Source organism: Polyodon spathula, chromosome 4, assembly GCF_017654505.1.
Source record: "Polyodon spathula isolate WHYD16114869_AA chromosome 4, ASM1765450v1, whole genome shotgun sequence".
NCBI lineage: Eukaryota > Metazoa > Chordata > Actinopteri > Acipenseriformes > Polyodontidae > Polyodon > Polyodon spathula.
Genome location: NC_054537.1, coordinates 64,552,584 through 64,568,666, shown reverse-complemented (window position 1 = coordinate 64,568,666; position 16,083 = coordinate 64,552,584). Strand labels below are relative to the sequence as shown.

General features: G+C 37.4%; 1 protein-coding gene across 1 annotated transcript; it reads right to left on the bottom strand.

The window, feature by feature from the left end:
• Positions 1–4,579: 4,579 nt before the first annotated feature.
• On the bottom strand, positions 4,580–12,142 carry LOC121314741 (transmembrane protein 42-like). Its single transcript, XM_041248375.1, has 3 exons — positions 11,843–12,142; positions 9,328–9,474; positions 4,580–6,568 (listed from the first exon to the last, which is right to left on the bottom strand). The coding sequence occupies exons 1-3, from the start codon at positions 12,020–12,022 to the stop codon at positions 6,425–6,427; spliced, it is 471 nt and encodes a 156-aa protein (XP_041104309.1). The 5' UTR covers positions 12,023–12,142; the 3' UTR covers positions 4,580–6,424.
• Between the last annotated feature and the right edge of the window lie 3,941 nt (positions 12,143–16,083).

Sequence of the window (16,083 nt, the reverse complement as noted above, 5' to 3'; positions counted from 1 at the left end):
GTACTCAACAGCTGTCGTATCCTGCAGGTAAATTGAATCTTTTCATCCAGACATCGTTCCACATGTGGAAATTCCTGCATTAAAATAGTTTCATAGCTTTTTGCACTGTTTATAGTCAATAGTCAATAATATTGGTTTTCTCTGTGTCATGAGCTGATGTGAAGTTAGCCACGCTTCTTGATGGAATTCCTAGGCACCTCCTATGTTGGGAAGAATATTTCCATGCATAAGTTACTAATGTAACGTACTGTAGAAAAAAACTAAATGAGAGAAAACAAATGTCATTTAAATCTGTTTATCAATTTCTGATAACGCTGAAACCCTGATCATAGAGACCTGCCTGTTAGTTGACCTTGTATATACTCTAATCGGAGTTTAACTGCTTAAATAACATACAACCTGAACTTCCAATTGAGGGGGCACTGACCTGCAGCAAGAACTCCAGAGTAATAGTGCTGCTGCACAATGGCAGAACTCCGGGCAGTAAACCGTTATGGTTTTGTTAAACATAATACTTGTAACTGTGTGCAATATACAAAAAATAAGCGTAGTCGCTTTCGTTTTATTTTGATCTTGTTGGCAAGGGCAATCCATTCTAAAGAACTGTTGCAAATAACGCTGAATCAGCTAGGCTGGTCAGTAAAACATTGAATCCTTTTGTATGGAGAATCTCAGTAGCTAAGGCTCATGGTTCATCAACTGATTCAGATTCAGTTGTATTGAGTTTGCCCACTAATGTTGATAAACAAACTACAAGTTGGGTGCCTGCTGATATGAAAAACAGTAAGTTTTGGCCCCCTACTGTATTCTGGATGAATGGCATCCCTTCTAAAGTGACCTTGTGTGAGCAGAAAGAAGTGTATAGTAACAATGTGTACAGATCCAGAACTATTGTACATGGTGTAGAAGTAACCCTGACACATAAATTAAAACATAATCCTCTTGTTAATTGTGTATGTAATATGTGCCAAAGCAAGTCATCAGTGGCTGGGCCCAGACTTTGTCCGGCATGCAGTCATTTGGCTAAACACTGTAGAATCTTGTTTGAAGGCAATGATTCTGTAGGTGTTTCTTTCTCTCGTTTAAATGTAAACCCCAAAAGATATTAAGAGGATTGAATGCATGAGTTGTGAAAAGGTTACTTAGTAAAATGGGCGCATCTGGGAAAATTAGAATGTGAGGAAGGTGTCCCTACTGAGCGTGTATAAGTGTCTTGTAGGTACGAAGTCAAGGCCATGGCGACTCACACCTGTGATGCGAGACGATGGATTCGAGAGCCTATTGTCGTGTTCACTGAGCCAACCCGAGCGGAACCTGAGACCGAAGTGGAGTCTTGCTGGGAGTGAGCTGAAACCCTGGACATGGATTGGAGAATTTAAAATGAAATGTATTAATGCAATAATATGTGTTATAATCTTTTGTAGTGTTTGTATAATCTTTAGTTTGGAAAATTATGTAAATGTGTAATCAAATGTAATGTTTAATGCTGCTCTAATCAATAATTGTGAAAATCATGTGTTCTTTAGGTATAAAATAATACAGTAAGAAACTGATATAATTTGATACATAGCCAGCTTTTGGGCAGTGGACAGTTTTTAGGCGGTTTCTTATCAAGATGGGCTTGATTCCCAGAATTGAATGCTAAGTTTCTGCAGCACCCTTTTTAGCCTAAGAAAATGTTGTTAAATGTTGAAATAAGGTTTAATATGCTTGCTTTTTACTATAAACAATTTGTGCGTGTAAGACCATATGCTTAACACTGCCTGTTATAATAATATACATGAAATTGTTTCTCGTCAAGATAGGTTCGCATTTAAAATAGTTAATAATCGTGTTCTATAGGGAGTAAACTGTTTGGTTTGACTCTGGCTTAAAAGATGACGCAACATAAAGAGATGTTGTTTGAAATATAAAATAAGAAGTTTAAACAAATAATAAAAAGTAATTTTAAAAAGAATAGAAGATGGGTTTTAAGAAGGTAAAACTTTATAACTTGCTGTGAGCCTGTCTTAAAGTCGTGCCAGAAAGTGAAGGGATAGTTGGCATGAAGAGCGGAGTTCTCTAATCAAACAGCGTCAAGGTTAGAGTGTCTTCTCGCCATAGAAAAGTTGGAAAAAATCTTGATTATCGCTGGAAATTGGAAAGCTAAGTGCACAGCTAGCGAACCGGTTTTAGCTGTTTTTTGTGCCGCTGAAAAAAATAGGAGGTTGTCTGCAGTTCAGCTGAGTTTGTGCTGTCAGGAAACTCACAGGACACATTATAATCTTACACTTAAATAAAAAACAAATAGATTATCCATGAAGAAGAAACGCTATATTGGAAAAACATAAGATGGAAGTTCCCTATAATATCTGTTAAGCACACACCTGTAAAGAGAGAAGGAAAACGAATTTGAAGAATAGAATGGCATGAGGGAATATATACTCAGACATTAATACATATAATCAATATAATCATAACTAATATTGTTGTATATATTTCAGACAACACTCATATATTCAAAATAATATTATTCCATTTGCCTGCACATATGAAATAAAAGAACAGCAAGGGTCCTGTGAGGACAACAAGAGTCCAGTGAACTATGTTTCACCTAGCTTTTTAGATAGAGGAGGGGTCGAGAGATGAGCTGGTGAGATCATGATCGGATGTGTGGACCAGGTGTCATATCTTGAAAAATTGCTGACACAAGGTTCTAAATTTTTAGGCTGTTGTGTGCCAAAGAGATAAGAATTGGACTTGATAAAGATTCTCCATGTATTCCTATAGAGACAAATGCTATAAAACCTCACACTTTTCGCAAAGGGGCACCACAGTCAAGACTCAGCTTGGCAGAGTGATGTGGTCCATCACTTGCAGATCTCCACAAGACATTTTTGATTCCTTTGTTCACGCTACTTTTCCTTATAATAGGAGGTAAGCATATTACTAACATTGTTATATCTTACATGTATTGGTTGTATTGCTATAAGGTTTTGAAACTATGTTTTGGTTTTAAGAGAGTGTTATATTGAATGAAACTGAAATATAGAAGTGGGTGCTTGTAGACCGCATGTGTTGGAATTTGGAGGTCTGATCAACCTACCTTTTTCCAAATATTAAAAGCATTTTAATAAAGCGGAAGAGCCTTGCTCTGATTCGTAAAACTTAAAATGAATGAGTCTTGAGTGTCTTTCTTTCCGATTAAATAAAGGTTAAATGGACATACTTACAGCTCGCCCAGTGCTCGAACATAAACCACTAGGAGTTTATAACATCTCTGTCCTCCTAACGTCTCCCCTGAGTTAAGAGCGTGTGCAGAGTAAATAGAAAATAAATAAGACCGAATAAAAAGAGTACATGAAAATCTGCGAAACGCAGCAGACGTGACAGAACCCCCTTTGTCACTTTCTAACATTTCCATAACCACTAATACGGCCCCAGGAGTCTTTCTTGTTGTAACCCATGAACAAATCCAGAACATCTAAAAATCTGCATAATGGCTGAGTTAATCCACAGCTACTGCTTTTCTAAAGTGAAAAATGTGTGTGAGTGTGCGGGTAACAGACTTCTGGATACAGTCTATCCAGTTATTGGAATCTATCTGACAGATACAAACAGCAGTGAATTCAAATAGAGTTTGGATTACTGAAATATACCCTAAAGGGCTTTATTTGAATGAATGATGTGTACAAAACTTGTATTGCTGATGCTTGGTTATGGAAAGATAAACAAGAGGTGACGGTTTTGTTCCCAGACTGACTGTGCCCGGCCAGGCCCTGGACACCCCCACGGGGTCCTTCCTGATTACACTACTTATAAAGTATGATGTGGCAAAAGCAAACATCCTGTAAGATACACCAAAAAAAAAAAAAAAAAAAACCTAATTAATAACAATATCCGGCACCTCACAAGTGCAGTGGTGTCCCATATAGTTTCCATTTAGCATTAAGTATTTAGATTATTTTTTTTTATTATTATTTTAAAACTGCAATGGGGACTGCATGACATTAAAACATGTCTCAAAGGGGTAAAAAAACCCAGCAATTGCTCCACTTGCAGTCATTTTGCATTGATATTTACAATTATATTTCCTGGAGGGTAGTTAGATTGTAGCATACTTGATGTGAATTCAAAATTAACCAATGGTTTTAATTGAAAATCATGTTACAGTTTATAAACAATTGCATTGTTATTAATGAAACCTAAAATGAGTGTTACCAAGGAGTAAAGTTTGAGGAGATTGAGAGCAAATACTGTCATAACAGAGTTTTTTTCACACACTGTCTCCCTAATTGGATTTGACATTGCCCTGGTGTGGGGCGTGTTCTCCTGGTAAACCCTGGGCCCCTGGATTATTCTGGAAGGCTGAACGAACACAGGATTTTAATAATGCCCTACCAGGATTTTGGTCTGTCATCAGCCTTGAGTGCTGAAAAAAACCCCACCAAAAACAAAATTTCTATTTTCAGTCAGGTCAGGGAATCAGCCTTTGAAAGACTGGTTTCCTTGTGTTTGTTGTATACAGCGCTCAGTGCATTAAGAGACCACTGCATGCAACTTTATATATACTTGACTTCCCTTTATTTTAGCCCTGCAATTACCTTTTTTTAGACATGACTTAGGTTCCCACCTAGCATTTTACAATGATATTTATTATAATGCGGTGGCATGAACAGATATACACATGAAATAATAATTCTGCCATGCTTGTTTTTTCCATGGACTAAACATTATGTTCCGAGTCAGTATGACAAATGTAGCAAAAAAAAAAAAAAAATAGCATAATGGGTAACATAAGATTACGATGACAAGAACTGTCTCTGTTATATTAATGTGGGTTTTACAATATATTTTTTATTTTTTATGCAGTATGTGCAATTTTTTTTTTTTTTTTTTAAGCAAAGCTAAATCTGGATACATCATTAGGGTGCTACGAAATGCAGTTTTTCGGGAACTTAAATTATTATAGATATAGGCAATAGACTTAATAACCCGCAAATTATAGCAAATACTTTTGAAATATGAAATAATAATTTAGACACTCTGAAGGCACAATTGGCCTACCGAGTAGCTGGGCAGTAACATGGTACCTGGGATAAAATCTGTCATAAAAGATGGGGAACCTGTCAAGAGCGTCACAAGTGAAAGTTTATTCAAACACTTGCAGTAATTTATGTGTACATGTTTCTCAAACTGCAACAACAACAACAAAAGATTTTAAGCCAGTGCTCTGAACTAAAAAAAAAACAAAAACATACATATATTTACACTGCATAACAGTTCACTTTTATTTATCTTAATACAGAGGTGTCAAGTATGAAATTAATGTATTGCTTCCAGGAATACTTTGGATATGCAGTTATCAGGGGCCACTGTTGGCACTGTGCTACAGTATGCTTTGAGTAAACAATCCGTCACTTAGTCATTACATTAAATGTGCCAGCCACAATGCTCTTGTTATCGCCAACCCCAAGAAAAGTACTGTATTGTAAGTCTTGTAAGGAGAGTTGACTATATGGATTGCATATGTTTTTCCATATCAGCTACTACTATTTTTTTTACTGAATTGATTAAAAAAACATTTAGCTATTTGTTGAGTTTCAGATTATAGTTGTTACTGTTGTTACTCTTGTATTTTTAGTGGAAATATCCAAATATATTTTGCATAAGATTTGCCTTCTCAAATTAAGTACAGAACTGTAGTTGACATCTCATTTAAAACATACTATAATGTATACAACCCAAAATACAATAGAAAACTAGTGTTTTTGGACAGTACTATAGTGCACCTAATCTTGTGGAACAAATGCGATCTTGCTTTTCACATTGATTGCACATGTTAAATTCAGTAATCAAATCACTCTAATTACTCACCAGCCAAAAAAAGCAATTGCACTGCTCCATTCTGCATTTAAGCAATAGAACTCTGAAATGGTGCATGTACTTATATTGTAACATTTAAATGTACAAGTTACTGATTCAAACATTTTTCAAAACAATTAAAAATGATGAGGAGGAAAAATAACCCACAATAATTTCAGATTTTAGAAAACTGCATTTGGTTGGTAATATGAAGGAGAGGTTATCTGAAACTGACAGAGATTACTGATTGGTAGACGAAAATTATGATGTTTCTAGTATTGCATAACCTATGCTAACTTAAGAACTTTAACAGCATGTTAAGTTTTGGTTTAGGCTAATGATGCATTTTTTTTTTCTAAGAAATGCAAGACTGAACCTGCCTCACAGTGTCTGAGTTACCCTATGAGTGGAAAACATGGCAGACAAACTCATTGTCAACCATTACAGGTAGAAATCCTTCATCAGATGGCTGATGTGAACAAGTGCAATGATGCAATGTGGGCCATGTTTCAAAAGTGTTACTTCCAGTTTTACTGGAGTCTGATTTGGTTTCCAGCAGGGCGTCTGGTCCTGTTGAGTTTTAATGCTCTTTCTTATCAACAGCCTGTTCACCAGTGTGTGGTGCAGCAGTGTGCAGCACGAGGAGTCCCGTGAGAGTGAGAGAGATGCCCACCCACCACAGCATGGCATGGGCTTCTCCGAAAATCAGGTGCCCCAGGAAAGCCTGTATCACAATACAAAAAAAACACCCTTTAAACCAAAACAGAAATGGAAAGGTTATAAATATTTGCATAAAAACAAGAGTTTATCTGATTGTATAGCTTGGTGAACATTGGTATAAATCAAGGTGGTTATCGCGTTTACCCTGTACAGTGCGATCAGCGTATACAGGTCCCTGTTTATTGAACAAGGACCCAAACAAGGGAGAGCTATACTAAAACTCCATCTGTGGTAACCACCACTAGGCACCACATACCAAAACATGCATTACTATGCTGACATGTATGCATAAATTATTGTCCTGCTGGATTTGTACTGTAGCCAAGTGGCAAGGCTTTAACAACAAATAAATCAGACTGTGCCAAGTTTCTGACATTTGAAATCTAAAATAAGAACCGGTTTAATGCATTTTTAACCTTCAAGGGCTATTCACACTATAGCGTTTATTCGTTGCGTTTTTTACACCTGAATTTTCGCAGCTATTTTTGTATTCAGACTTACATGTCAAACATCACAGGCAAGATGGGGGAACTATAGCGGTGTAGAATATCTTCTTCTTTATGATAAGCAGCACAATGAGGAATATGAGGAAATCAGAATGTAAGCACTATTGTTTTGACTACAGGTTTTTGTTAAATGTCTGGGTGTAGCTTCTAGAAAGTGCATGCCATGAGATACAGCAGCCCATTATTAAATATAGACTGAACTACAAAACAAAATCACGTATCTAATTCGACCCAGTAGCATGCGTAAGTTGTATTGTATTTACAGCAAATTAAACTGTATAAAATGGTTTTAGGTCAATCATATGTGTTAGTATACGTGCATTCCCCCCCCGGATTCAGGGTGCCCATTCGCACTACACACACCCAACCTATCAAGGACATACATACACACATATATATATAAATATATATATATATAGTGGCAAAGTCCCTTGTCCGTTTAGGTCCAGACTTTACCGCTGTTTTATGTAGGTGCGCCAATTTATTTGTTCAGGATCAGCGGTTCATATATATATATATATATATATATATATATATATATATATATTACAATTAATTTAGTCGTTGCAACGGTTAAAAAAATAAAAAAAAGAGGGTTAAACAATTACTGGTTAATAAAAATAAATACAAAAATGGAGTGACGATCACTGCTACCACCCCTGTGCTGTGCTACAGCGTAGGAGGACAACGCAGCTCCCGGCCTGTCGATTGGCAAGCCCGGCGGCACCGGGCCGGATACAGGGGTCCCTGGCGCACCACGTAAGACATTCGGTTCTGTGGGAGGCCGACCTAGACCCCCCCCCCCCCCCCAGCGACGCTCAGCCAATCGAGCGCCGCCTCCTGGGAACTCCCATCCACGGTTGGCTGTGGAATAGCCCAGACTCGAACCGGCAACGTCCAGGCTATAGGGCGCATCCTGCACTCACGCAGAGCTCCTTTACTGGATGTGCCACTCGGGAGCCTGACAAGTATATTTTTAAGTATGTAAGTGCACTTTTTATTAAACACAAAAACACTTGGGGAAATAAACTTGTTTTTCATTAACTAAAGGGTTGGGACGGCTAAGCCGTTTTCCCAACAAAACCACTCTTTTAATTAACCAGGTTAGTCAAAGCCTTCACTGGTTTTCTTTTATTAAACCAGACAGCTAAGCTGTTTACTGGTCGTACACATATACTCTTCCAGTACAAACACACACTACCTTCTTAGCTCTAGACACATCACTCCTTGGATAAACACACAGTACTTCCCCTTATTACCAGCTCCCTGGCAGTCCTCTCCCTAATGGAGCTTCAAGCTCCATTTTTATATTCTACGGTTGTTCCCAATTAGCACCAATTATCTCATTTGGGAACAGCCACATTCTCACATGTATTTGGCAGGGACAGGAATTAACCCCATCCCTGCCAACCGCCACCAAAACACATAACATTTTATTTAGAAGTCAGGGTTCTGGTCTGCCACAATTTATTTATATATGTGTGTGTGTGTGTGCACGATAACCTCTTGAATGTCACAACTACGTAAGTGATCTTTCTTTTTCTCTTCTTCGGAGCAATAACCATAAGGCAGCTTGCACCCGAACCATATTGCCTTCAGATTATATCCAAATGTCACGCCGTTTTTTGTCCACAAATTGAACCTGTTTACATTTTTGTTTCGCATTTTTTTTCTGCAGCGACTACGCTCAAATGTAAAAGATAGTATTGAATTCCATAGTTTGGATTTTTTACCCTAAAAAACTCAGCGAATAAACGCTATAGTGTGAATAGCCCTTTATTGATTAATTGTTTGTGCTCTTGAAAGTTGATAGGTTGGCAGCACTGAAGACTGGAGGACTGACCAATGAGTAGGGACAGCACAAGCGGTGGCAATGCGAGCTTCCCATCCAACCCTTGGTCATTGTTAACATAATTCAGGGTGTCTAAATTGCGAGGAGGCTTTGTGATATGGATTACTGTTTAGAGACCACCAAACTGTCACCTGTAACATATGACAGTCCATACCCAGAATAAGTCAAATATGTTCATGGACTAAAACAACACAAGGAGGGATACCTTACATATTTAACACACTAGCGGTATTATAACAAAGATGGTAACCAATTCCTTTACTAAGTGCTCACATGCTCTAGCTGGGGGCTACTATAAGCAGTAGCTAGCATACTACTCTGTGCAGGTACATGTACATGTTTGGGACAATGTGTGCTGTACAGTGTATTCTGTTATCAACCAAAATAAATAAGCAGTATACTTACAGAAGATATGAAGTTGGACGCTGTAGTGGTCACAGTGGCTCTTGCTGAAGAGGAGGAATACCTGAGTGCTTTAGCGAAGCAAGTCCACATGACAGCATTGCAGGTGAACAGCAATCCCCCGCACAGCAGCCTGAGTGGTATGTGCAGCTAGAATAGAGGAACGAACTGCCTTACTGTACTTCAAACACCAAGTGAACTATTTCTCTCTGTCTGTGGGTTTACTCATACTGTTCATGCAGCTATAAGAGGCAGAGAATTTATTTAACATCAAACTCCTGTCTCTTGATCATTTAAACAATATACTTGTTTGACGGTAGTTCTGAAACCCAGGGCTGGGTGCAGTGCTAGTGTGAAAGAAAAACAACCCACAAAAGAAATTCCCTGGTTTATATTTACAAGAAGCTACATGGCATGGTAATGGTGTATGTTACTCCAGCACAGAGGTAGCTATTAGTGTCATGTAAGCAGGTTTGAAATACCAAACGGTTGATCTGATCAATCTATCTATCAATACCTCACCTAAGCCACAGCTAAAAGATTCTGAGTATGTTATAGCACTGGGGCATCACCCTGGGATCTCCCCCTAGGAATAGATGGCCAATACAGTCCAGGAGCATGTGGTACAGTAAAATGCTCTAAAAAAAAAAACAGAACTGTATGTATATATAATAATATATATATATATATATATATATATATATATATATATATATATATATATATATATATATATATATATATATATGTTTAAGGTATTTCCATGCAGTAGTAATATTGTTTATAGTACTAATGTGATCGGATGGGTCAATTTTTACTGCATAATAAAAAATTCGTATACAATTTTAAGTATGTTATAATTGTGTATTACATGTATATTATACTACAAGTGGTAATCATGTTTACCACAGTGACGTCTACCAACACTGCAGATGGTTGAGTCTGGTGGACTCCATTTAGACCCATCTTCATGTGCCAGTACGACGGGTACAAGCGTTCTTTCGGTGAAATGGGGGAAGATAAACCCGATTCGACGGAGAAGCCTAATTTTGTTGCAAGGGCGCTGGACAATAACACCCGCTTGCAAGGGAGCTGGAACTAAGTTTGCTGGGGGTGCGAAAGCACCCCCTGGCTTTGCATGGCTTCCATCATATGTCCCATATAGGGGTTACAGTTTTCTTCAATGGCTTTCAGCACCCACACTTTAAAAATTGTTCCAGTGCCACTGGTCAATTGTCTTTCATGTAGTCTTCGGCATTGTACTAAAAAATAGCTGGTAACAACTCTTTAATTAATAAAGGAAACAGCGTTTGTCTTGGTTTGTTTTCAGCGGCTCCAAAGTTGCTATGCGGTTACTTTGTGCACGTGCACCAAATTGCCCGGATGTCCTCGCAAACCTATAGGTCACGCATGAATGTATTCAATCTAGCTGAGAAGTTCATAGTATCTTTTTTGTACTTCTCCTTTGGTTCTGGATGTTGTTACACCAATTGCGTTCACCTTATTTGCAATTTCGCCCCATACTTTATTTCTGAAAGACACGTTTCTTTTTTGTTCCAAGAGTTGTTTTTCATATTTTGCAACTTCCTCAGTGTAACCTCCAAACATTCTTTAGCAGATATTTTTTCTCTCCTTCTGGGGTGGGTGGTGGTCGTGGGGTTTAACCTTAATAATGCCAGTTGTGGCAGTGCCAACACTGTTTTCTGGTGCCTCATCTTCTTGCCCCGCTGCTGGTGGCAGTAACAGTGCCGTGGTGTGCTACAGAATGAAATAATTAAACATCACCATTTACCCATATATTTGTACACAAATAGCTTAGACATACTAGGGACGCCAGGGATTCCTGCATATTTTCGTAATTTCTTTATACACGGTTAATGGTTAAAAGACAAATATACCACTTTGCTTTTTTAAATAAACGTTTTTCAAGCGCGGGTTCCTGTTATTAGTAAAACCGGGCATAAATTATCTTTTGAAACTGTTTGTTACTCCATAGTCATATATTCGATCGGTTATCGTCTGCTTTTCCCTGGAAGGAACATCATCTGTCTGTTACTTCCTGTCTAATACATTTCCTTTTAACCGATTAAATCTTTAATTGACTGATTGCACCGACAGATTTAAGGTGGAATGTTGTGCTTTCCGAATTTCCTTATTACAGGGTATTATGTTTGTGTATCTCTTCGACTTTCCGACAAAATAGTAACAAATTCGCTTCGATAAAACACACTGAAATACCGAACGTTTTGAGTGGAGCTCACCTTTTGCAGCACTTTAAATGACCGCATTTTCAAACAAAATGCAACACAGGGTTAAACATTACGTCACTAGTGCTCGAAATAATAATAATAATAATAATAATAATAATAATAATAATAAATAATAATAATAATAATAAAAATACGAGCAATCTAGGTCAGACGAGCCAGGGCTGTATTTCAAGATTATAAATCACGGTGGTCTGTTTTCAGTCCTTGTGTACATATGTTATCCTTAAACAAGTGCAGCGTTGTCTTACCCAGTCGCAAACTGTAGTGTCGTCGGCTTGCCTAAAATGTCTTTCATCTAATACCCATGATTTGAGCCCATTTTCACAGACCCCTTTGACGTAGTCAGATCCGAGGGACAGTTTTGCTGACGAGGAGGCGACGGCTCCAAGAAACCCTGCCAGCAATGCGTAGCAGACACCAGGGAACATTTTCTAAAGTATTTACAAATGTTAACGAGTACAAATGAAAATAAATGCTTCTTCGTTATGTTTTTATTTTCTATATAAATTTGTAACAGTCACATAAAGTACTTCCCACTTAGGAGTGTCAAATCGTTTAACCAATCAGAACGGTCTGGAAAGGATGTGCTTTGTTGCTTGGATTCTGGGAGATGTAGGCTAGTGTGTGTGTGTGTGTGTGTGTGTGTGTGTGTGTGTGTGGTGTGTGACCACTCCCCAGTAATTGCACTATGTTATACAATTTTTGTTCCTGGGTAGTTAGTGTTATTTCCTAATTGCTTATGCCTCAAAAGTATAGAAAATGGCTATTATTCCCCACAAACTTTGCTTTTGTGACCAGGACAGGTAAATTTCAAAATATCACTATTTCCAATGAGAAAACGGGCGCTTTTGTCAGTAAAAAACAACATAGGAATCCAAATTAACATGTGTTTATACTAAAGTAATACAAAAATGACTACAAATGATTTATAAGTGAGAAGTTTTTCGAGATTTACGATTATACTGTAAATTATGTTCTTTGCATAATGAACATAAGAATTCCGCTATTTTTCATAACATAGACTTTATTTATGGATACAGTTATAGTGTTCATTTAAATAAAGTAGTACGATTTAATCAAAAGAAAACTCCCAATATTACAACTAAAGCTGTTCACACAGGAATTGCCTATACTGTTGGCACAGCAAATGAATTCTAGCTAGGTAAAGTGCACTGAGAATATGTAACTGTATGTAAGGTACAGTAGCTTATATGAAGAAATGGATCAGCTTTTGCAAGGAGTGGACAGCTTGCACACGTGAGAGAATTGGAACATGAAAGATGTGCAGGATAATAGTCTGTTGAATACAGCATAAGATTTTGCAACTTCGCTAAATCTAAAATACCTAATTCATGCCTCCGTGTGCAGACAGAACTGAGACCTGTCTGTTCCCATCCAAGTCGCTACAGCAATTTTGTGATTCAGTTTTCTGAAAACTTGATCTCATCCCCAAAATAATGCAAGAAAGCAAACAGTCCAGATTCAGGAAGTATGTATCTCAATAAAGAAAGACAATTTCAGTAACAGCACGTACAAGTAAGCATGTATAAAGTGTAAAACTATGAATGTCCCTTATATATACCAAATAACTTTAATAAAAAATATATACACACACACTATATATAAAAAAAAGTTTTTTTTTGTTTTTTTGGTTATGATCAGTTATGAACATTCTACTCTTCTGCACACTGAATAAATAGTTAAGTTGAATATTATATATATATATATATATATATATATATATATATCAACTTAACTATTTATTCAGTGTGCAGAAGAGTAGAATGTTCATAACTGATCATAACCAAAAAAACAAAAAAAACCTTTTTTATCCCTTTCAAAGCTGGCCTGAATATGCTAACAAGAGGGTTCATTGATTGATTGGACTTTATCTGTATATCTCTATCACAGGACAGTATTATTTACACAATTTTGTTTGCTTCCCTATTATTTGGCACCCTAGGAAGCGGCTTGTGTTGTCTACCTCTAACCCTGGCCCTGTCTATCAAGTATATTGAATAGCACATCATACTATTCATGTGAGCTTGGTTTACAGATGTTGCTACATCATGCAAGGAAAGGGTAGTAGCTCACATACACGCAGGAATACAACTAATAATTAATACTAGTTAATTAATATTAAACCTACCATTTTGTAACTTTCACTGGGGTTGCTATGGATTAACGGGAGAGGTCAGAACCCCATTGCTAATATGAAAATATATTTGGAAAGTACATAGACTAAATGACAGTTTCAATTTAAAAAATGTCATGTTAGGAATTACATCTGTTTCATTAGTTGTAGATGTAATTTTAACTTTAACTAAAACTAATTGGAATGTTTGCCTGATATTATAAAAAAGAATATGTAGTACAATGGAGTAATAATAAACTGGCAATGCAGAATGTCTTACTGATGATCTGTATACATTTTCTTTTAATACTCCAAGCACCCAGAAGTAGCACTGCACCCCGTTCCTCTGTCCTGATTTTCATTGTGCCTTTCCCCTTGATTGTTGCAGAAGACGACGTCTCTGCAGATGGTAAGATCATGTTCAGGAAGCCTGTCAAGCACTCTTCAGACAACAAATTTCAACACATGACAGCGACTTCATGCAAAAAGAAAAAGGGTAATGAAAAGAAGGACGACTTCAAAGCCGCCATGGAGAACCTGCAGAAGAAAGTGAAAAACAGCAGCCTGCTTTCCTTCGGGGATGAGGAGGAGGAGGAGGAGGAAGACTAGCTCACCTTCAAGACTGGTGTCTTGTCCTCTAGCATTTTGATGAGCTTGACTATTGAAAGTGGATGTGTGTTTTGGAGGAATCTGTGATTAACTGGCCCTAGTAACTCACTGATAATTGGTTTCAGAGACCCTGATTGATATTTCGGGGGTTTGAAACCAGCCCTTAAAGGTTTAGGAACGAAAGGTTTCATATACATTTCCCACCCATACTTCGTATCAGTATCTGTCACTGCCTCCTTATCTGTTTTAATTACACTATTCATGTCTAAATACGTTTTCTTAACGCTGAAAGTACCGAAACATATAGGAGAGACTAGCTTATGATATAGTGATGTACATCAATTGCATTAGATATGAAGAGAGGCAGTAAAAGTGATCTTGAACCTAATGACAGCATCAAGTTTTATAGTACTAGTTTAAAATCTAGACCACTTGCACACTAATTCTGGCAGTTAAGAAGCTGCAGTAGGTGGGGATGTGTGCTGACAAGCAGGTTGGTGTCAGATGGCTACTATTATGAAAGATGTGTGTTTCATAAATTGTTCCTTTGGAACCATAGTTGCAAACAGTAAATTGATCAGATTCTGTTAACAGTTGTCGACGTGGCGCTACCATGCATTTGCAGGCTAGGCGTGTCTTCAAGGTTAATGAGGAAGGATTTTAATATTCAGATCATAGGATGTAAATACATATAAAGCTTCTATAAAGGAGCTGGGGATATATTATGCAACATATCAAATTCATGTTTAAATATGTTTTTTTTCTGTTTTTAAGTATCTTGAATGTGTGATGTGGGTGTGTGTTTTATTTTATTTTGTTGTGACATGAATAAAGAAGTCTAATTTTACAATGCTGAATTTGGATTTGGAGAAATAGGATCCAATGTCATTGGCAAGCATCTCCATATGGGTTTTAGATGGAAAGTCCTCAGATTAATGGGACAAGCTGTCATTTAATACTTGCAGATGTATTTTGAAACTTTTATATTACTTTCTTTTTTTATGGCCTATGACTAACTTTCCCTAACTTTAATATGTTTGTAAGTTGTTATCTCTGTAATGTGGTTACTGGAGTGAGACATTATAATATCACCAGGCAGTTGTTAGGGTCAAAGAAAGCTCTCGAACATTCTAGAACAAGTGGGATATATAAAAAGGGGCTCAATCTAAGAGCTTGTGAGCAGAATTTATGAGTTGCCTATGGAAATGCTGTCCTAGGTCATTCTGCTCCTAGTATTTCAATTTATTTGATTGTCTCTGAAACCTTTCCTACAAATGAGTGAATGATAAATTAAGACTGATTTAGTGAGCGTATGTATTGGTGTATGTGGATTGGTTTACAACATGGCTCATTGGTAACATAGGTCTGAGTGCATGCCCATACTAACCAGTAAGTGATTAAAACTGATCCAGAAGATGACTGAGTGCCATCTAGTGGATATTATACAACATGTACCAATATTTTCCATCATTTCCAGTAAATTCCACATGGCAGGGACAAATATATGTACTGCTGTATGCTTTCTGAACAGGACAGTTAATTTTTGCAGTAAATACAATTGGGGAGCACTTAATCAAGTTTATCAATCCAAAACGCGGGATGTTATTTCAAATTCTAAGCCCATTCAAGTCCAGTTGACATGTACATGTCCCATGTAGCAGGCTGTGTGGTCCAGTTGTTAAAGAAAAGGGCTTGTAACGAGAGGTTCCCTGGTTCAAATCCTGGCTCGCTCACTTTGTGACCCTG

Coding starts and splice junctions, on each gene's coding strand:
- LOC121314741 (XM_041248375.1), bottom strand. CDS start 12,022: ATGTTCCCTGGTGTCTGCTACGCATTGCTGGCAGGGTTTCTTGGAGCC. Junction 9,475..11,842: donor ACACTACAGTTTGCGACTGG/GTAAGACAACGC, acceptor CCTCTATTCTAG/CTGCACATACCACTCAGGCT. Junction 6,569..9,327: donor CGTCCAACTTCATATCTTCT/GTAAGTATACTG, acceptor ATTGTGATACAG/GCTTTCCTGGGGCACCTGAT.